Source organism: Podarcis erhardii (genome assembly GCF_964252035.2).
Source record: "Podarcis erhardii genome assembly, chromosome: 15".
NCBI lineage: Eukaryota > Metazoa > Chordata > Lepidosauria > Squamata > Lacertidae > Podarcis > Podarcis erhardii.
This window is the reverse complement of record NC_138505.1, coordinates 3,046,981-3,069,596: the sequence shown is the minus strand read 5'-3', so window position 1 is coordinate 3,069,596 and position 22,616 is coordinate 3,046,981. Positions and strand designations below refer to the sequence as shown.

The 22,616-nt window shown below is 45.3% G+C and overlaps 1 protein-coding gene across 3 annotated transcripts in view; it reads left to right on the top strand.

Annotated features, from left to right (window-relative positions):
* Positions 1-22,616, top strand: part of TUFT1 (tuftelin 1) — a 58,454-nt gene that overhangs the window by 18,101 nt on the left and 17,737 nt on the right. For all 3 annotated transcript variants that reach the window (XM_081841181.1, XM_081841180.1, XM_081841182.1), the window contains exons 2-5: positions 13,344-13,418; positions 16,616-16,720; positions 18,486-18,572; positions 22,429-22,500. In XM_081841181.1, coding sequence (XP_081697307.1) covers positions 13,344-13,418; positions 16,616-16,720; positions 18,486-18,572; positions 22,429-22,500 — 339 coding nt within the window. The remainder of the gene's footprint in view (positions 1-13,343; positions 13,419-16,615; positions 16,721-18,485; positions 18,573-22,428; positions 22,501-22,616) is intronic.

Here is a 22,616-nt window from a genome sequence, read left to right as displayed (position 1 = left end):
AGCAGAAAAGTTGTCCAAATATGAACAGTTCACTTATTGAACCTCACAGTAATTTCATAATTATCTGTCTATGCATTTCTAATAGTATAACCAAATCAGTAATTTTTGATACAAGTGTAAAAACCGCTCTGGAAATTTATTATTCCAAAAAGGAAAGATTTAAATCAAGTCTTACTGACTAGTGATTTAAATCAGATCCACCCTGTTTTAGAGACTCTCCCAACATTACCTGTCACTTGTGAAGGTCACCTAGTGAGTTTGGGGTTGTCCCATCTCCCCCCCCCCATAAAATTCTTAAATCAGGATCCCTGTGACTCTTTAAATCCCAGGGTAGATTTAGTTGTAGGGGTCTGGGAGTCAGTGACTGGGGCTTGGCCTGCTACCTGGGGAGTCCCTATGGGTTTTCCAACATCTTACTATTTTGGGGGGGAGGCTTCCAATGGGGTTGCGTGGTCTTTGATCGGAGTGTTTTGTACTGTGAGATGCAGGAATGAGTCTCGTTTCTTTTCTTTTTTTTCCAAAATTTTTATTAATTTTCCAAAAAAATTGTAAAACAAACACACAAATAGAAAAACAAACATATATCTCAACCGTATTTAAACCAAACTTGGTAACATTGTTGAGTGACTTCCTCATATCCTCCTGCTTGAATTTCAGTGTATATCATTTTAACGGTTACAGATAGGTAGCCGTGTTGGTCTGCCATGGTCAAAACAAAATAAAAAAATTCCTTCCAGTAGCACCTTAAAGACCAACTGAGTTAGTTCTAGGTATGAGCTTTCGTGTGCATGCACACTTCTTCAGATACACTGAAACAGAAGTCAGATACACTGACTTCAGATACACTGAAACGGTGACTTCTGTTTCAGTGTATCTGAAGAAGTGTGCATGCACACGAAAGCTCATACCTAGAACTAACTCAGTTGGTCTTTAAGGTGCTACTGGAAGGAATTTTTTTATCATTTTAACGGTTTTCCAAAACCACTATTCTTATAAAATTAACTTAGTCACTTAAAATATTTTTATTTTCCTTTCCAACTCTGTATTAAACATATTAATTCATCCTATTATCTGATTATGTCCTATCTGTTATTTGCAAGCTTCTCCAATTAGTTTAACTTAACATATTTTACTAAATAGTCTTTAAATTTCATCCATTCTTCCTGGTAATCCTCCTCCTTCTGGTCACAGACTCTTAGGAATGAGTCTTGTTTCTCAGGTGCCCGAGAAGCAGCGGAAGGTCGAACACAATTTAAAACTGTTATCTGAAGGAATTGCAGGTTGGCTGTTTTGACATGTCAGACCTCTCTGGGATGGCACCAATAATGACATGATGATGCCACTCCTTGCTGCTGAAAATGGTTGCTTATCTGATGTCTCCGCTGGGAGATGAGGAGGGCAAATTAATGAGATGTTCCCGAAATAGTCCTTTTTTGGGGAAGGGAGGTGGGGTAGGAGTTGAAAGGATGGATGGTGGGAACATATTTTTGAAAAAATTAATGCAAGTTCAGGCGGATGTTAATGTCTTGCACTTTTGCAAAACAGAGTGGGTGTCTGTTGTGTTTGTTAATTTACCAGTATTTATTTAACAGAATTTACGTGCCACTTAATTGTAAATAAAACCTCTGGTACACGGATTTGTAAACTGCCCAATAGCTAAATTTACCTGTGTTTACTCTCCTTAGAGAGATAGGTAGGGTACTGTAGTTCACCTGAATTGTCTCTCTCTCCTTCCTTATCTTGTTCTTTCTCTGCTGTTTTCTTATCTGGTTTTGCAAATTCCTCTGCCCACCCAAATTCTTGAAATTGCTGAATCAAAGCATGAACTTTGACCGTCTTGCAAATCGGATCCTTCACCTTAAAAGGCCAAGATAATGAGTTTCTCCTTCCCAGCCTTTCCCTTGGCTTAATTTGCTGCTCATTCCTTGTCCGGGTCTTGGCATTTTAAAAAAGTAAAACAACAACAACACTCTGAACGAGAGTTTTTTCCCTTTCTTTAATGAGTAGCTGTCGCTTGGATAAAAATTTGGGCATTTGACCCAGCAAAAAAGAAGAAAAAAAGATTTATCCATTTGACCAGTCAAGTAACAGTGAAGCATTTTACACTTTATTTGTGTTGGAACAGAAATGTGATTTAAATCATTTAAAGTTTAAATAATCAGCAGGTTTAGCAGGTAGGCGGAACACAAAAACAAAGTTGGTAACTCTGGTTCGGTAGCAAAGGAATCCAGCTCCTTTTTATTTAATGTTCCAACTTTGCACAACACTCCCTAAGGCTCCCAATAAACAAACAGATCATGACACGCGCTTTTTATTTAATCCTGGAACACAGAATCTGCTTCAAGTCCATTTTTTAAGAAAGGCTATTAAGCCAAATAAAGCAAACGTAACAGCAAGCATTTTTTTTAAAAAGCCAAACTTGAAACAAAGGCTGTTTTTGCTAAGTAGACAGCTGTCCGCTTTGTCAAGCCTCATAGAATATTTGACTGCTGGCGAAAGGACAACATTTAAGTGGTCAGTTGGCTGGTGTACAAAACTTAATTTTAAGCCGAAGGAGGAAGGCTTCTGAGTGGATTTTAGCATATATATATATGCTGCTGAGAGAGTAAGAAAAGGTCAAAGGGGGGAAACCGTCTCTTCTGGTTAGAAACAGGGATGCTCACCTGATCCCCATCATTGCTCACCTTTAGGAAAACCTTTTACCTTTCTGCAAGGCCTTCGGCTTTCGTTATCTGTAGGCTCCTTGATTGGGTGGGATCTTTTAATCCTGCCTTTTAAAAACACAATTGTCTTTTTGTTTTGTTTTATGCTGGTTTTAATGTTCGCTTGTTGCTTTTGAGTTGGCTCTGTGTTTGTTTGTCTGTTTTTTTAAAAAGACTAATAAGTGTAATGACATAATGTAAATAAACAACTGGAATGCTTAGCTAGGATGCAACTCAAATCTCCCTGCCCCAACCATGGTCGTTCCCTGCCCACTCCTAAAAAAAAAAGGTGTTTTGCCAGGGATGTTGTGTGATCATTGAGAAGGAAAGTTACCTGTTTTTTTAATCTGCTGTGACTCTCTGTTCTTATTAGGCAGGGTTATGAATGTGAACGCCTGGCTTATCACAGACTTCTGAAATGGCGTCTTTGTGACTCAGATTTCATTTGGAAAACAGTATATTTTTTAAAAGAAATTAGTTTGCAAGACATGGGTTACATTCAGGTGTGGGCTTTTTGCGTGTGGTAGTTTTCCTGGTCATAAATTGTAGCGCTTACGCCTTGATTTCCAGCATTCCATTTACATTGCAATGCCTTGAAAATGCCTTGAAAAATCAGTTTACCGCCACATCGCGCTGAATTTTAAATGGCGGTAAAGAACCGTAGGCCCTGAATTTTGTCACTGCAAGTTTTCCCGAGTTAACAGTCTTGCAAATGCCCCCTCTCCTACAAGAAAGGATTAAGGCGTAAATTAGAGCTAAACTTCCACTCAGTGCAGCCGTGGCATCTCAGGACTCCAATGAGGTATTTTAAAATTCCTAGGCAGGGTCATAACAATAGCATTCCTCGTCTCTTAAGGGTGGATTTATAAACCTCTTTTCCCACCCGTCCCCAGTTTGAGTTCTTGAGGAAAGTGACTGTTTTGACGATTCTTATTTTCATCAGTTGTGTGTTAAGCCCATCCCAAACCTGTTATAAGATGGCGCTGTTTGTTAAACCACAGAGCCTCTTGGGCTTGCCGATCAGAAGGTCGGCGGTTCAAATCCCCGCGACAGGGTGCGCTCCCATTGCTCAGTCCCTGCTCCTGCCAACTTAGCAGTTCGAAAGCACACCAAAGTGCAAGTAGATAAATAGGTACCACTCTGGCGGGAAGGCAAACGGCGTTTCTGTGCGCTGCTCTGGTTTCACCAGAAGCAGCTTAGTCCTGCTGGCCACATGACCCGGAAGCTGTACGCCGGCTCCCTCAGCCAGTAAAGCGAGATGAGCGCCGCAACCCCAGAGTCGTCCACGACTGGACCTAATGGTCAGGGGTCCCTTTACCTTTCCCTATCTCTTGTTTTGGGATGAGCCAGTTTTGTGGTTACTGTGTGAATGTATCCACGTTCTAGCAACCGAGGGTGCCTTAGCGGTGACGTCACAGGCGCTGTCCACTAGGTGCCTGTGGCCTTTCTGCAATTACATCCTGGATCACAAGAGCCTGGCTAGCTGGACTCCTATATAAATGTTAGTTATTACCAAATACGTAACATGCTTGCAGTTGGGAGTTAGTTATTATCAAATACATAACGTGCTTGCGTTTGGGAGTCGGAAGTTTGTGATGTAGGTTGATGACACAACAGCAGCAACAACAACAAACCCAGAGGAATTTGGTGGCTAATATCCTACCTGGGTGGATACTGGTGATTAAGCACACTGAGGACTAGTAACTTGCCTCTTTTCCCAGGTTCAATGCCCAGTATCTCCAGTTAACCCACCTCACATTGGAGTATTGTGGAAAAGACTTCTGGCTGGGCTCTAAGTCCTGCTGAAGAGAAAATGTGAAGGCTTTGTACAATAGACTTGTAAAGGAGGCCACAAACTTATTCTTCTGTTCACATCCTATCAGGTGGCGGCTCTTATTTTTTTATTTAACCTGTCCTTCCTCCAGTTTTCCCAAGGCTGCGTACGTGGTCTCATCTTATCCTACCAACATCCCTGTGAGGTAGAACTGTGTGACCGACTTAAGGTTCATACAATAGAATTTGGAACCCGCGTCTTCATGACCAGTATACAGCAGTGCACCACATTGGCTAAAATATGTCAATTAGTGCCTTTTTAATTGATGAGCGTTGGAAAATATCACCTGCTTCAAAATCTCCACTTAATTACCTTATTTTTCCATGTATAAGACTAGGTTTTTTCGCTAGAAAATAATGTCAAAAATTAGGGGGCCTCTTATACACGGATACATCCTTCTGTCAGCATCGCCCTTGAGCCAGTGCACCAGCTGGACTCATGCACTTCAACCCCGACTGGGCTAGGCGAGCTGGGTAGCACTGCCAGCGACCACCTTTCTCACAGGGACAGGTCACCGTGCTGTGGACTCACAGCTTAGAGCTGAGAGCACCGGATTCCCTTGCACAATAATACAGCCGTTGCGCTGCAGAGTCTTGCAGAGTATAAACCACTCGGAGAGCAGCTCTGTAGAATATCTTCCTTTTATTCTATAGCTACAATTATGATACAAAACTATATACAGAGCTAAAAGATCTAAGCATAAATCAATGCTACACTGAGAGTCTGCAGCTGCTCTTAGCAGCAACCTTATCTCTAGACACGATCTCTAACACTCTCTCTCTCTCCGATACACTGACTGACTCACTCGCTGACTGACTGAATAAGTAGAAAGCAGAACATTGCACCTCCTCTCTGTAGAATCAGCAGGCTCCTCAGGAGATTCTTGGATATGGGAGGGGTGAAATCTCCCCCCAAAAAAGCGGGGGCATCTTATAGATGGAAAAATACGGTAGATGTGGGCCAGTCCCTCCCTCTCAGCCTAATCACCCTGATCCATTGAGCTTTGTGACTTGAGTTGAGATTTGAACTCTGAACCTAGTCTGACTCTCATTCTACACCTGACTGCTCCTTCCCCCCCGGGAGCCACCACAGTTAAGACACCGCCCTCCCATTACCACCCTGTTATTAGTTCCCGTCTTAGAGAAGAAGTAAATACATTTATTTATTTAATGAAATTTATACAAACCTTGATTGTAAAAAGCCTCCAAGTGATTTTCAAAAAATGAGTAAGACCTGTAGGCAGCATCTACTCAGCGTAAGTGACCACCCCCACGGCTGTTTTAAGACACCCATTCCTCTTAACCTTGGGGGGAAACTACAAATAGGGGTTTGGTTATGTGTTTCTTGCTCATTAGTGTCTTGAAAAATACCTATCGCTCTGACCTCATGTTTCTCATAAACGTCGCTCGCAAATGGGTTCTGATAGAGTGAGGAATGTAAAGATAATTATAACCCGGCGTGGAAAATGGGACTGTAATCTTTCTGCAACATTTAACATGCCCCTTGCCGAGTGGGTAATTGTGCCGGGGACTCGGGAGAATCGCATTTGCGTAATCAAGACATCTCCTGGGACTTAAATTGCGGCATGTTGCTCGTTCAGTCATTTATTTCTCAGGAGAGAGCTGCGAGGCTTAGCTGCAATTTCGTTCAGCTGATCGCACCTCGGCTTGAAGTGACGGATCCAGATGCATGTCACAGCTCTCCTGACACAGCACATAATGCCTTTTGAGGTTTTAAAAAGAGGAATCTGGCTGAGCGGTGGACAGCAAAGGTGAATGGAGATACATAGGGAACTGATGCTCTGAAAACCTGGGGAAATCTGCGTGCCGCTGTGACAAAGACCACCCACCCACAGCCCCTGCTAGATGTAATTAGTGCTGTTCTAGATGCTCTTTTCAGTTGCAAAATTGATTTTGCGATGCCTCTTTGTGCAAAAACGCTAAGGGGGTGTTTTTGAGAGTCTCGAGCCCACAGATGGTGCAGATCTCTAGCAACTGCCAATGTTTGCATGATTTCTGAACTGGGATGAACCTTAATTGCTTTAAGGTCGGGCATTTCCCTAGCCAAGAAATAAAATAGAAAATTGACCGACTGACCACAGCAACCACCCCTAACCTGGTCCACAGGTTTTGGACCACATCTGTGAAGCAGAACTCCCTCCATTGCCTATGCTGTGGCAGACCAGCTCCATCCAGTCTCCTCTCCCCCCATATTTCATTGGGGAAAGCCATTCCATCAGGCTGTGTCAGTGGGAGAATTGGGAAGCAATAGGGGACGTCTCATCATCTTTTCTGGAGACCCTGTTCCCTTGGGCACCTTCTGCCCCTGAGCTACGCCAGCATTTGGTCATTACAGGAACACCTGTAGAGAAATAGGTGCTTGAGTTTTCCTCTTCCCTCCCTGTCCCTTTTCCCTTGTGTGTCTTTTTAAAAATAAAATAAAATATTGAGGTAGGGACTGTCTTGTTTGGAATCTATGTTAAGCAGCGGCAGGATTATCCACTTCTGTGCCTATTCACCTTTCCCATCCTGGCTGGCCACCTAGAAGAATTTGCAGCTAAGAACTTACACCTGGGTTTGTGGTTTTTTCCTGGGAACTGTAGGTTGTTCAGGGTGCTGGGAATTGTAGTTCTACAGCTCCCAGGATTCTCTCAGGAGTGTGTGGGGGGGAGGCCATGACCCTTAAAGTGTTCTCGGCATGCTTCCAAAATATACAAGCATAAGATTAACCTTGGATTCGAAGGAAAAATTCCGTGCTTAGGCTGTTTACATAGAGCAAGCTCATTGACCGTTAACAAAATATTAACTTCTACACCTTGATTTGCATTTTCTGGGTGGGTTTCTTTTTGCATATGTGTGTGTGTATATATATGGATATATAATTCCCCTAGGGGCTTTCCCACCTTGATATTGGTGAATGCAGTGACTCATTTCCTGAAACACTCAGCCGATCTGTGAAGTTCTGCCCCCCCCCCCTTACCATATATGGGGCGATTGCAGAATCTCACCTGTGTATTTTGTGTTTGCGTGGCAATCGCTGCTATAGAGACCAGGTTAATAACCGCTTCGGTTGACCTGCCACGCCTTCAGAATTCTTGGTGGGGCTGGTAGATCTCTGCCACAAATCCTCATATTTCAGGAACTGGAGCCAGTGACCCAAACAGGGAAAAGGTAGTCAGCCGTTGGAAGAAAATCTGCAGTTAGTCGAATCTCTTGGAGATAATCAACCCTCTTTACACCAGCGAATTTCGACCATATGTTAGTGGGCATTGTAATTCAGCAACAACTCCAAGTTGAAGAAACCATTAGATCATGCCCCCCCCGAAGTGTTGGACTACGACTCCCATCATCCACTGGCAGCACCAGCAATGGATGATGGGAGTTGGAGTCCCAGCAGCGTCCATTTTGCAGGCACCAGGTTGGGGGAGCCTACTGTAGGCGCAGAAATGCATCTTTTATTTGTGAGTTGTGTATGCCAACATTCACACCATGTATTTGAAGCACTGTGATATCACTTGGAACAGATTCTGGTCGTGGTAGTTTAGGCTGCTGAGAGTTGTTAGGAGAACGCCCCCCCCCCCATCAAATATTCATATAGCCTCAGATATTCAAATTGGCTTCTAATTGTATTTTTATTGCCGCTTCTGTTTCTTACCTTGCCGTATTATGGCTTGAATCCTGTGGAATTCGGATTGTAACATGATAGAGTACAATGTGTAAGAACTAAAAGAAGCAATAAAAATGCAGGTTAAAAAGAATTGCAAATGCTACCATGGGCAGAAAAAAAATAATTACGCTGTTTGCCCCGCAGGACTCTTGGCAATTTTAATGTGGCCCATGGCAGGAAAGCAAAGTCTGAGAACCTCTGACCTAGGCATTAGCCCAAAGGAGATGGAGAAAAAAAGGGGGGGGGAATGAAGGCATTGTTTCAGACAAGGGCCGATATTCCAGCCACCCTCTTTGTTTTAGTGATTCCTGCAGGCATCACCTGCATTCTTCCAAGTTTATCTGTGCATAATGAGGACTACAACCTTTTTTGTGTGTATGTGTTTTTAAAAGCTGAAATTCTCTGAGATCAGAATTTGGAGCTTACTATCATTATTATGTGTGGGTTTTGCATGCTTCTGGATAACAGAACGAGCCTGGTTATATTTTTTGTTTTGGTTCTGCAGCTCTGCAGGCTTTGGTGCGGGAAGCAAGACGGCATTTTCTGCTCTGCCCCGTAGTGGTTGCACGTGGCGCCATTTCTGTTCCCCTGCAGTTTGCCTTCTGCCAAAAGCTACGTCGTGCGTCTCACTCTCTGCCGTGGCGAAACCTCATAACTTGCGTAATTACATTACGTAAATGATAAAGCCCCTATGTTATGCCAGGATAGTTCTTTTCAGCGCAGAGGGGAACGTATTGTGAGCGAACCGAAAGTGGAATACTGACTGTATTCTCTGGGTCGAATTCCTTTCCAGACAGGTAGATGTGGTGCAATCTCTACTACTCTGCTTGCTATCTCCAGCCAAATTCTCCCCCGCCCAAAAAAATAAGGCAAATATCTTCTTGCAAATGTGAGCGCGTTTGTTCAGGGCAGATCCTGCACCTCTGGAGCAGCAGCTGGGTTGTCCTGGGTGTGGAATGAGGCATTGCGGAGATCCTGCTCCGAGTGTGCCTAAAAAATGTTGCTGTCCCGGTTTGTTCCTGATTCTTGCTTCATAAAACCCCGGATGTCGTAATCGAGAGTTGGGACAGACCCAGAACAAGGGGGAAAAGCCCCAAAATGTCAGAGGTGGGCGGAGGATGCCTTGCCCTTGTGCCACAAATCGCCCCAGGTCGGCCCGAACTCCTGGTCGCCAGCCAACGTGGTGCTGGAATGGTGTTTGGTTTTTTTTTAAACTGCAAACAAGATGACGACAGTGACTTTAATAGGCTTCGCCATAGCCTTTTGCCCTCCAGGTAATTAAGGTACACCTTTCTGTGTCATGTTGAAAGACGATGTGCTCTCGAAGCAGCTTCTGGAACGCCCTCCCTCTCAACTGGAATTGGGCGTTCAAGGGCTGGCGGCGCACGTACAAATTGCTGGCGATTAAAGCACGGGGAACGTGGGTCGGTCCTAATTGTGGCCCCCTGGGCGTCCAGGTGGGGTCACGGGTATCCTAAACAGGTGTGTGCAGTTCCACAGAGGTGTGACGTGCAGAAGTTGGCGGGTGCTTTTCTTTCCCTGGACAGGATTGCTCTCTCTCTCTTGCCCAAATGCTCACGCTTTGCTGATGGCGCCGTACTTGTCCGCGTGCTGATAGCGCCGTGTTAATTAGCTGAAGGGCAGAAGGATCTTGGCTGGCACCGGCAGCTGCAACACTCATGCAATCTGCTCACGAGGAGACCACCAGCAGGAAAGAAAAGCAACAGCGTGCTCTCAGATGGCGTGCAAATTTGTCGAGAGAGGCCCTGCGTCAGGTGTTGTGTGACATTGACTGTTGCACCCCCCCCCCCCGTGTCACTCCATTTCATAAAATGCGTTCAGGACCAAGTGGGTGTCTGAACGTAGGGTGGTTCACCAGTAAACCAGGCCTAGGCCACCTGTCATGTAGGATTTAATACTAAATAATAACTTAAAAACAAGATTAAAATACAACATTAAAATGCAGCCTCATTTCAGCAGAAACTCAAAAACTTTTTTGGGGATGAAAACGTCAAGTCTTCACCAAGGCTAGCTATCCAGATTGGTCCTACGTGGGCCAGAAAAAAGCCAGGGAAGTCCCCCAAAAGAAGTTCCATCACAGAAGGAGAAAGGAAAAAGAAAAAGGGGAAGGGAATCAAATTGGCTCCAAGCCAAAGGCCAGGCGGAACAACTCTGTCTTACAGGCCCTGCGGAAAGAAATCAGATCCTGCAGGGCCCTGGTCTCATGAGAGAGAGAGAGCGTTCCACCAGGCTGGAGCCAGTGTTGAAAAGGCCCTGGCTCTGGTTGAGGCTAATCTTTGAGATTGTCTGGGGTTGGACTGGATGACCCTCGGGGTCCCATCCAACACATTTCTATGATGCCTTCCAGGTGATTTCCGACTACAGCTCCCATCCAGCGTTCGAAATTCACCAGGCACCTGCCCGCACCACTTGGAGTTGGACGTCTGGGGATCCTTGGATTTTGACCAGGGGTCAGTAAACTTTTTCAGCAGGGGGCCAGTCCACTGTCCCTCAGACCTTGTGGGGGGCCGGACTATATTTTGAAAAAAAATAAAATAATAATGAACGAATTCCTATGCCCCACAAATAACCCAGAGATGCATTTTAAATAAAAGGACACATTCTACTCATGTGAAAACACGCTGATTCCCGGACTGTCCGCTGGCCGGATTTAGAAGGCGATTGGGCCAGATCCGGCCCCCAGGCCTTAGTTTGCATGCCCATGATCTTGACTGTTTCCACGCATTAGCAACACGTCCTGTAGAATTATTCCCGTTACGTTTTATCTGCACAATCGGAATGAATTTCAGGAGCCGAGAAGTCACGTTGAAAAACATGACTTGGAAGCCGTCTCGCCCCAAAATGGCCATTCGGCATTCCGTTATGGTGGCTGTAAGCCTGGTTTATGGAGCCATTTGGCTAAATATAATCTGAGTTTCCAACTCTGCTCCCATCTTCCCTTGAGTGGGCTGCCGTTTGCCGTGAAAACGTTCGCCCTGAGTTTGTTGGACGTGTGCACAGCTACTGAACGCTGTGGTCGACTTCGCAGAGAGAAAAGACACCATAAGAGTGTCGCTTTTGCCGTGTCTCAGAGCCCTGATGTCTGGCGTGCTCTCTCTCTTTCTCTGTGTGTGGCTATAATATGTCTATTTTCACGCTTGTTTACAAGGCTGAGAACAAGTTTCTGAACAAGTTTGGCTAGGGGCAGAAGGAGAAAAGGAAAGCCTGCATGTTAAGCTCTTTACGCAGCGCAGGGAGGCGGAAACGAATTCTCTGCGCCAACTGTCTCCGACGAATTAAAAATGAGTGCCTGTCTCTCGGGCGGAACGACACTTGCATTGATTCCTGCAGAGCCAGCCTGAGGCCTGGGAGGGTTTGGGGGGCTCACAGGAAGTTGTCTTCTGCAGACCCAGACCTGTGGTCCCTCTAGTTCAGTGCAGACTGCACTGGCTGGCAGCTGCTTGCCAGGGTTTCATTCCTGGAGACGCCAGCGATGGAAGCTGGGACCTTGTGCATGCAAAATGGCCACTCTGCCCCTGAGCCGCCTTCTTCAAAAACAAATCAAGACTCCAGTCCTCATGGTTCTGAACACAGGGGTAGTTTAAACGGGACCTTCTGCATGCTGTTCGCTAAGAATTGCTAGTCGCCCAAAGCTGCTGTTTGTTCATGTTGTTGTTGTTTAGTCGTTTCGTCGTGTCCGCCTCTTCGTGACCCCCTGGACCAGAGCACGCCAGGCCCTCCTGTCTTCCACTGCCTCCCGCAGTTTGGTCAGACCCATGCTGGTCGCTCTGAGAACACCGTCCCACCATCTCGTCCACTGTCGTCCCCTTCTCCTTGTGCCCTCCATCTTTCCCAGCATCAGGGTCTTTTCCAGGGAGTCTTCTCTTCTCATGAGGTGGCCAAAATCTTGGAGCCTCAGCTTCAGGATCTGTCCTTCCAGTGAGCACTCAGGGCTGATTTCCTTCAGAATGGAGAGGTTGGATCTTCTTGCAGTCCATGGGACTCTCAAGAGTCTCCTCCAGCACCAGAATTCAAAAGCATTGATTCTTCGGCAATCAGCCTTCTTGATGGTCCAGCTCTCACTTCCATACATCACGACTGGGAAATCCATAGCTTTAACTATACAGACCTTTGTTGGCAAGGTGAGGTCTCTGCTTTTTAAGATGCTGTCTAGGGTTTGTTCATAATAGTGCCTTTTTGGAAGAATCTCTTCAGCTGTTAGACGGCACTTCATTTCCCCTGCTTCAGATCTGTAAAGTCTTGAGATCAGGAGATCTGCTTTGCACCATCACAGAACCAGGCCTCCCGTGTGGTGGCCCCTAGCCTTCGGAACTCCCTCCCACTGCACGTATCAGACAGGCGCCTCCTCTCTCGTCTTTTTGGCACCTGTTTAATAAGTTCCTCTTTCGACAGCCTACTAAAATCTCCAGCCCAGCTTCCTTCTCTCTTAGATGGGTTCAAGTTGGTTTCAAGCAACCGCTGTTATGTTGAGACTGTGTTTTGTATTTTAGGATATACAGGTGAAACTCGAAAAATTAGAATATCGTGGTAAGGTTCCTTTCTTTCACTAATTCAGCTTCAAAGGTGAAACTCATATACGAGATAGACTCGTGACATGCAAAGCGAGATATGTCAAGCCTTGATTTGTTACCATTGCGATGATCATGGCGTACAGCTTATGAAAACCCCAAATTAACAATCTCAGAAAATCAGAAAATTCAAGGGAATCAGCAAAACAAGGATTGCAAATCGAGCAAGATTGGACCTCTGAGAAGTAGAAGGATCTCTGGCTTTGCATGTCATGAGTCGATCTCATATATTAGTTTCGCCTTTTAAGTTGAATTACTGAAATAAACGAACTTTCCCACGACATTCTAATTTTTCGAGTTTCACCTGTATATACATATTTTATAGACTGCATATGCAGTTCTATATAACGGTTGGTTATGTTTTGATCATGCCGCAAATTTGGGATGCCTCATGGGAAACGATCCACGAACGAAATCGACGACAGCACCTTGAATGACAACCTTTCTGCGGCTGTTATATTAGAGATCGCTTTGGGATGCAATTTGCAAATAGTGGTAAATGTTGCTAAGCCAATGTATTGAGCGTGTTTCCTTTGCCGTCTTGTTTTCCAGGACAGTGTGAAAATACTAAGACTGACCCTCCAGAATGACCTCCCTGGGGACAGGCGCGACCAAGGAAAGCAAAAGGTGAGTGGCTTGTGTGAATAAGGCCCCGTCTGCTATACTATTTTAGCAGCCACGACTGCCCCCAAAAAACCCTGGGAGCTGTAGTTTGTTGCGGGTGCTGAGATTTGTCAGGAGACACCCCCCCCCCCAGTTCCTCTCACAGAGCTGCAACTCTCAGCAGCTTGACTGAACCTTCCTAGGAAATTTTGGGAACTATAGCTTTGTGATGGGAATTGGGGGGGGGGTCTCAGCACCCTTAAAATGCTACAGTTCCCAGGATGAGGTCCGGATTTAGGTTTGATGAGGCCCTGAGCTACTGAAGGTAATGGGGCCCTTTATATGTCCAGCTGTACTTTGTCAACAACAAATTGTCACTGTTTTTTTGTGCTGAATATATGCTATATGGAAATTGATGGACCTAATAGGTATCTAAAGCCATTTGCACATCACAAAATATGTATCTTATCAAAGCAATTGTTGAACTGAAATACAATTTAGAAGAAGTACCGTATTTTCCGTGTATAAGGCTAGGATTTTTGTTTTTTGTTACTAAAAAATAACGTTAAAAGGGGGGTAGTCTTATACGCAGGGGTAAACCCCCCCCCCATTTTCTTAATTTTGAGTCCCCCCGAATAGGGAGCATCTTATACACAGAAAAATACGGTATATTAATAGTGAAATGCAATTAAGAAGTATATGGGGGGGGGGCAAGAGAGTAGGGCCCTAAGCGATAGCTTGTTTAGCTTATACGTAAATCTGGCACTGCCCAGGTTCTTTTGGGAAGAAGCCATGTTTGTTAAATGTGGCGTGAAAGACAATGTCCAGGTCCTCGTTATGGGGAGCGATTTGGGTTTCCCCAGCCACTCTGGGTGGATTCCAACAGAACACTAAAATACAATAAACTATTAAGCGTTAAAAGCTTCCCTAAACAGGGCTGCCTTCAGATGTCGTCTAGAAGTCTGGTAGTTGTTTTTCTCTTTGACGTCTGGTGGGAGGGCGTTCCACAGGGCGGGCGCCACCACCAAGAAGGCCCTCTGCCTGGTTCCCTGTAACTTGGCTTCTCGCAGTGAGGGAACCACCAGAAGGCCCTTGGTGCTGGACCTCAGCGTCCGGGCAGAACGATGGAGGTGGAGATGTTCCTTCAGATATACTGGACCGAGGCCGTTTAGGGCTTTCAAGGTCAGCACCAACACTTTGAATTGTGCTCGGAAACGTGCTGGGAGCCAGTGTAGGTCTTTCAAGACTGGTGTTATGTGGTCTCGGCGGCCGCTCCCAGTCACCAGTCTGGCTGCCGCATTCTGGATTAGTTGTAGTTTCCGGGTCACCTTCAAAGGCAGCCCCACGTAGAGCGCATTGCAGTGGTCCAAGCGGGAGATAACCAGAGCATGCACCACTCTGGCAAGACAGTCTGCGGGCAGGGAGGGTCTCATCCTGCGTACCAGATGGAGTTGGTAGACAGCTGCCCTGGACACAGAATTGAGCTGTGCCTCCACGGACAGCGGTGAGTCCAGAATGACTCCCAGGCTGCGCAGCTGGTAATGAGGAGAGGGAGGTGTGATTGGGGCTATATATAGAAATCTCTGGGTTTTGTGGGGCTGGAGAGCTGCCTGATTTGCAGAGGTGTTTTTTTTAAAATTGTTGTTAAACTTAATATTAAAGCAAGTCATGACAATAGTCTTCAAACGAAATTTAAAGTTGCAATAAAACTTTGTCTGTTGCTGCAGATATTCCTAATAATAAGCTTTAATTACACATTGCTGCCATGTCGGCCACAGTTTTCAGTCAATATCTAACCGTCACATTGGCTCATTAAATGTTTTCAGTCGCTATACCCTGTCCATAAGCATTCTGGGGATGATGAGGGCATTTAAATGTCTTTGTTTTTCATTAATAAAGGGGGGGGGGGGAGGAGACCAAATGCCGGTATGAGCAAGAAGGAAATTATTTCTTTGCATCTGAGAGTAAGATTCTGAGTCGGATCTAATAAAAGCAAGGGCCAAATTAGGAGAAACGGACTGTTTAGTGATTTTGGAGGACGGACGAAACACCTTTTCCCAAAAGTGCACTCCTGCCAGTTATGAAAATAGGAACCTTGCTCTCCACAGCCTTTCCAGCACACCAATGAAGGATTTATTCTTGCAAGGTGTGTGTTCAGTGCCACTGAAAGATAATTTTAAGGAAAACTGCCCGGAGGCCATCTGCAATTGTTTTTAAAGATGGGTTGCGCCGTATAGATTCCCATGCATTTCATTGATTTGCAGAGTTGAGAGTCCTTTGCCCTGCGTGCTTTTGCATCTGGGCCTCCTTTAGTGTGGCCCCCACGAGGCTTCCCAGGAAGGGAGTGTGGCCCTCGGGTCCCTCGCCACCTCCCTTCGAGCTTTCCCACTGCTAACTTGGCCCTACCCGGAGAGATGATGATGATGATGATGATGATGATAATAATAATAATAATAATAATAATAATAATAATAATACTACAACAACAGTGGTACCTCAGGTTAAGTACTTAATTCGTTCCGGAGGTCCGTACTTAACCTGAAACTGTTCTTAACCTGAAGCACCACTTTAGCTAATGGGGCCTCCTGCCGCCGCAGCCGCGTGATTTCTGTTCTCATCCTGAAGCAAAGTTCTTGACCTGAAGCACTATTTCTGGGTTAGTGGAGTCTGCAACCTGAAGCGTATGTAACCCGAGGTACCACTGTAATCATCATCATCATCCTCATCATCCTGCCCTCCCCAGCTGAAGCCGGGCTCAGAGCGACAGTTACATAAGATCACAATCAATTAAGCGATAAGGCGGAAATTGGTGGGAAGTAGGGGGAGGAGAGGTGGGGAAATATTGTTAAAAAGGTGTAGTTATAGGTATATCAGTACTCTAATCTGAATTGTTAAATTGTGTTATTAGTGTTATTGTGGTTTTTGTTGTATGTGCTTTTTGTGGTTGTTTGTATTGAAGAAATGAATAAATAAATTTAATAATAATAATGTGTTATTGTGGTTTTTGTTGTATGTGCTTTTTGTGGTTGTTGTTTGTATTGAAAAAATGAATAAATTTAATAATAATAATAATAATAATAATAATAATAATAATAAAAAAAAAAAAATAAAATCACAATCAATTAATTAAAATACATTCTAAAATCAATTCAATCTAAAATCCAGAGGGTAAGCAGAAAAGGGAATCTGCTCACACGAAGCCTTCGTTTTGTCTCCCGCAGCCGGTGGGAAGGGCCTTTGCCATGGTGGCCAACCGGCCCCCCAACAGCCACGCCTTGGCGTCGGAGTACGTCAAGTCCAGTGAGGGCGACGAGGAAGTCATCAAGGTGAGCTGGGACCAGCCGGCGGTCGGCTTCCGCGGCTTTATTTTTAGCAGGCAGGGTGTTGTTTGCGAGCGAGAAATAGAAGGAAGGAACCGGCTTTTCAGGGAGGGTCTTGTAGTCTTGTAGCTTTTGCAACCAGAAGGTCCCAGGTGCAAAACCCCAGAACCTCCAGGCAGGGTTGGGAGAGACGCCCTGCCTGAAGCTGCCAGCCAGTGTAGGCAGTATGGAGCTATATGCCCTGATGCTTCAGTATAAGGCAACTTCTGGTGCCTCTGCTTAAAGCAGCCCTCTTGCTCAAAACCATGAGGACTGGAGCCTTGCTTCATTTTAAGGGGGAATGTGTGCAGCTCTGGGGGAGAGTCCCTGCTTTGCATGCAGAAGGTCCTGGGTTCAATCCTGCCCCCCATATCTCCAGATGGGGTTGGTTTCTTCTTGAAACCCCGGAGAGCCGCTGCCAGCCAGTGTTGGCAGTGCTGAGGTAGGTAGACCCCAGTGACCTGGCTCTGTAGAAGGGCAGCTTCCTGTGTTCCTGTTTAAGGTCACGGCGTACATTTAAAGCACCTGCCTTCTCCTCAAGGGCTTATTTTATTTTATTTTATTTATGCTTTTCAGGTTTATACATTTCACTAATTTCACAATCCTTTTAACATTGCATAACTTTGACTTCCTTCCCCTTCTTTCCGCGGTTCCTTAAATTTATTTTTAATGCCTTTTGCATATCCAAATTCACTTAATTTGCTCATTTATTCATCTGCTTTAAATATATGCTCTTATAGAACGGCAGGTCATTGCAATAATCCTGCCAAAGTTCTTATCTGTTTACAATTTATCAGTAAATATTCAATAAACCATTTCCATTCTTTTATAAAAAGTTCGTTAACTTGATTTCTTATTCCTCCGGTAATTTTCTCCGCCTGTTCTCTAAGTTTTTGAATCCGTTCTTCCTTTGCTTCCCCTCAAGGGTTCCTGGGAACTGTAGTTTGCCCCCTCTCAGAGCCGCGGTTCCCAGGATGCTTTGCAAGGGGAAGCCGGGTGCTGTGGCTCTGGCTTCTTTTTCGAAACATGAGGACTAGAATCTTTGCTGTTAGGGGGAAGGATTGCAGCTCAGCAACAAGGCAGTGTAGGTGAAGTTTACAGAGGAGGCTACGTACTTCCTGATGTTGCTGGACTCCAGCTCCCGTCATCCCTGGCTAAAATAAACTAAATAATAGAAATAAGTTTAAGGAAAACATTTAGAAAAACCTAAAATTGAACAAAGTCTTAATGGGATGCCGGCTACAAACCTCGTTTCACTAAACTATTGAGTTTCCTCAGAAGGAAACAGAAAAATCATCAACCTTAAAGGACCAAAATTCAAAAAAAGGGGTAGAACTCCCCAAACTTCTGGTGTCATAATCCTAGGTAAAGCAAGGTTTTTCTAATTTTCCCCCTTAAACTTTTTGATTTTTTATTATTTAGCTTATTTCTACAAGAGAATATTTCTAGTCGATTACTTCTCGTTTCAGGGATTTTCATTTGTTTTGTGCAATTCTCAGTTCCGTGACTGTCTTTTTTCTACCGACTCCCCTCATCCCTGGTGTCTGGCCATGCTTGATGGGACTTGGAGTCCAGCCATGTCTGGGGGGCTCCAACTTGCTCCCCAGCCCTGATCCTCAACCGTTCCCCAAGCGCGTGCCTGTCCCATTTTGCGCCGGGTTTGCCTTCTTCCTACCGGGGCAGCTTTCCTTCCCGACTTGATGGGCGTTGTGGTTTCTCCTCTGTGACTCAGGTCTACCTCCGAGCCCGAGCCGAGGACAGGGCCCAGAACGAAAAGAGCCTTCATCAACTGAAAAGTGACAGCTGTCATCTCCAAGCGGTAATTAGCGTCCTTTTAAATAATGTGTGCTGGCAAGTAGCGGGGAGGTAATTTTGCAAAACGGAAGGAGCTGGGGTCACGGACTCTCAACGGGGCACTGAAAGGTGTGTGTGTGCAGAAATAACAAATATTTTTGAAGTTTACTGCAGCGGCTGAAGAGGCAAGCAACTTTTCAGCTACAGCCAGAAAGGGAGGCTTGCCTCTTCAGCAGTTCGGAAAAAACCTGTTGCTACCCAGTGTATTCTTCTCCCACCAATGCACAGATTCCATCCCAGAAAAAATATATATATTTGCGCATTCTTGCTGATGCATTCTGCAAAGGGGGAGTAAGGAAGGCCCTTAAGACAAGTTGCAAAAGGAAAACCTTTGTGCAGAGGAACGCCTTGTGTTAGAGCTTGGCTATAGAAATCTGCTCCGCCTAACTGGCACCAAAGGGTGTTTTCTCTCTCCTCCCCCCCCCTTTTTGCATCAAGAAGCTCGTTGACTCATGCCCGCCTTAGAAGCGCTGCCGGATCTGAGGCCCTAATTGCTTTGCAAGCTGGAAAAGATCTGTCAGGAGTTGCCTCTGTGTTTTGTCTGTCTGTCTTGGCCCAGCTGCCTGCCTGCCACACCTCGCAGCGAGGGCCTCTCCCCGCTCTGAAGGTGTTGGCGGTTCCTTTGGCAAAAGTCCCCGGCGTTTCCCAAGAGTTTGGGGAGCTCTGCAACCACAGCCAGCCTGATGGGTTTTTGCTCGGTTCCTTCAAAGATGAGAAAGTCTGAGATGGAGAGGTTGTGGGTTTTTTTGGACAATAATATTTATTAATTTTCAATAGACATAACAAAAAAGAAAATATGCAACAACACAATAGAGAAGTGAAAAAGATTAACAAACTTAAAATACGTAAACAGAAAAAAAAGAAACTCAATTAATTAATTGAAATCCATTTCCATAAACATTTTAGTTGACTTCCTCTAATCTCCTCCATCTGAATTTCCTCTTAATTTGAATGTAGCAGTTTCCAATATCATTATTTCATAAAACAATATTACAGTCGTATTCCAATTTCTTTACCTTTCTTATAGTACATTTTCTTATTTATATATTTAAGTCTAATTCAATCCTAGGCGTGATTGGTTCTTTCAAGTGGTTACATTTCTTTAATATTGGAATATTTGTTGAAATAGTCTTTAAATTTCTTCCGGTCTTCTTGGTAGTCCTTTCTGGTCACGGATTCTCCCAGAGGGGGAGCAGACGAGGGTTTGGCTCTGTTTATATCCCGTCTTTCCTTCGAGGAATTCCAGGGCGATGTACGGGGTGTTTCTCTCCCCCAACAAAAAAAAAATCCCCGAATTTATCTCACAACAACCCTGTGACGTCGGCCAAGCTAAGAGCTTGTGACCGGAGTCTTTGTGTGTTTGTGTGTCGGGGGGAAGAGCAGGAGTGACTGCCGTCGCTCAGGAAGTAGCAGCCCCCATGGACCCTGCTAGAAAAATGCAACCTGATAAAATGCTGCTGTTAAAAGTACTGCGACTCATGCAACACGTTGGCACTTACCGTATTTTTTGCTCTGTAAGACGCACTTTTCCCCTCCTACAAAGTAAGGGGAAATGTGTGTGCATCTTATGGGGCGAATGTAGGCGGGAGGTTCTGCTCAGCGCTCCCTTTAAAGAGTGTGTGGAGCGTGTGTGCGGCTCTTGAGGGCTTTTCCCTGAGGAGGGAGAAGGGATGCCCATCTCCCTCCTCGGGGAAAAGCCCCCAAGAGCCGCACACATGCTCCACATGCAGCATAGCTGTCAACTTACAGATTTGAAAATAAGGGATCAGCAGCCAAAATAAGGGATTTTCCCAGCACAGGTATGTTCAACTTCTGATCCCCCCGAGCCAAAGGCAGAAAGCCCAGCCAGCAGCCAAACGAAGCCTCCAGCGGTGGTTCCCACAGCGCAGCAACCCGGCAAAGGGGATGCAGCAAGGAAAGCCACCGTCCCCTCTCCGCTGGGAAGCGCTGAGCAAAGGCGAGTCCCCAGGCAACGCGGCCGATTTGATGGGCACAAGGCATGCAAGCTCCACCCCCCAGTCGTTCTTAGACTCCTTATTGGGTGAGCAATGCAGCCAAGCAACACAGCTGGAGCCTCCCTCCTCCCTGGCCGGCAGGGAGGGAGGGAGGGAGAGGAGCTGCTTCCTTGGAAACCCGGGAAATTTAAGGGACATCATCAACCGGGGACAGCAGTGGGACACGGTGCTGGGATAAGGGAGTTTCCTGCCAAATAAGGGACGGTTGACAGCTATGCGCGCGCTCTTTAAAGGGAGCGCGGCACTTGGGGGAGGCTTAGCTGCGCTGCGATCCCGCTGGCTGTCCTGGCTTCTGGGATTCAGAATAATTTTTTTCTTGTTTTCCTCTTCCAAAAATTAGGTGCGTCTTATAGAGCGAAAAATACGGTAATATACACAGAACAATAATTATACAGTGGTACCTCGGGTTATCGTTCCGGAGGTCCGTACTTAACCTGAAACTGTTCTTAACCTGAAGCACCACTTTAGCTAATGGGGCCTCCTGCTGCCACACAATTTCTGTTCTCATCCTGAAGCAAAGTTCTTAACCTGAAGCACTATTTCTGGGTTAGTGGAGTCTGTAACCTGAAGCGTATGTAACCTGAAGCGTATGTAACCTGAGGTACCACTGTACATACATTATCAACCACCAGAGAAAAATACAAAACATTAAACAAAGCCACAAAGACTTGCAAACTACCTAACCTAAGATGAACTTATAATGTCCAGTTTCAATAGATTTTTTTCAAATGCTTAACTCTGTCTATTAGATAAGTTAACAAAGATACTAACAAAAGGTAAGTTTGGTGATATTCACAATACCGAGAGATGCTAGTGGAGTTGTAGAAACAGGATGCAGGCGTTTTGCACCTGTTTCGCCCTGGCAGTCCAAGGAATCAAAAGGCCGCTGTTTGCCCCCGATGGGGCCCTTAAACTGGGGCTTGCAGGTAGCACACTCCCAAGGTAGTTTTCCGGGCTTCTTCAGTGGTCTAATCTCAAAATCTTGATACGTATATTGATATTCAATCTTATAGAGAATGCTCTTTCTTGGCTTAAGCTTAAGAGACTGATTTGCTTAGCCTAAAGGGCCCCATCGGGGGCGAGCAGCAGTCTTTTGATTATGGTATTGTGAATATCACCAAACTTACCTTTTGTTGGTATCTTCATGAACCCATGGACCCCGCAGCTTTGAAATGTTGAGTCCACCATCTTGATTCAAAATGGCGCCCAAGAGTATTTGGGCCTAGAGAAAACTATGCTCCTCAGTCCCAAGGACCGCCTTGCCAAATTTGTTTCCAAAACATTAAGAGGGGTCCAAATCGCTGCACTTCCAAAAGTTTGAGTCCGCCGCTTTGTTTCCAGATGGCTTCCCAAAATGGAGGCACTCTTGCTCCTTTGGCTCAGGAACCATTGTTCAAGTGCAGACTCACACACACACACACACACACACACACACACACACAGCCACTGTTATTCAGTTGCATATTAACTGTACATCGCTGGTGTCAATTATTATAACTGTTTAGCAATCTCTTCATTATTTTATTAATATACTGCCCTTCACCAAAAATGGTCACAGGGCAATTTGAAAAAAGCATTAAAATAATTGTGATAAATTGCGTAAATAATACACTTTTAAAACTGTCCTAAAAATGATGTAACCCATCAGCTGCTAAAAGCCTGGCGATAAATGTGGTTTCTTTATCTGCATGATTAAAAGGGTATGAGAGATACCTCTGTGTGGAGTTCTGTCACGAAAAGAGGTGCTGTTCTGGTCCATTTCTCCATTTTATTTTATATTATTTGCGTGTATGTCTTTAAACACAGAAAACGCTGGACAAGCCGAATGGGATCCGTCCTCACAGAACTACCTCATTTCGCAGCGTGTCGCTATGCCAGGTCCGTGTGCGAGAGTCCGTGGTGGTGGGGGGGGGTACGGTTGGCATTCACAGGTGGCCTCCATGTCTGGAAGGAACTGAGGTTGGGGAGAAACTGGGCTGGTCACAAAAGGGCCA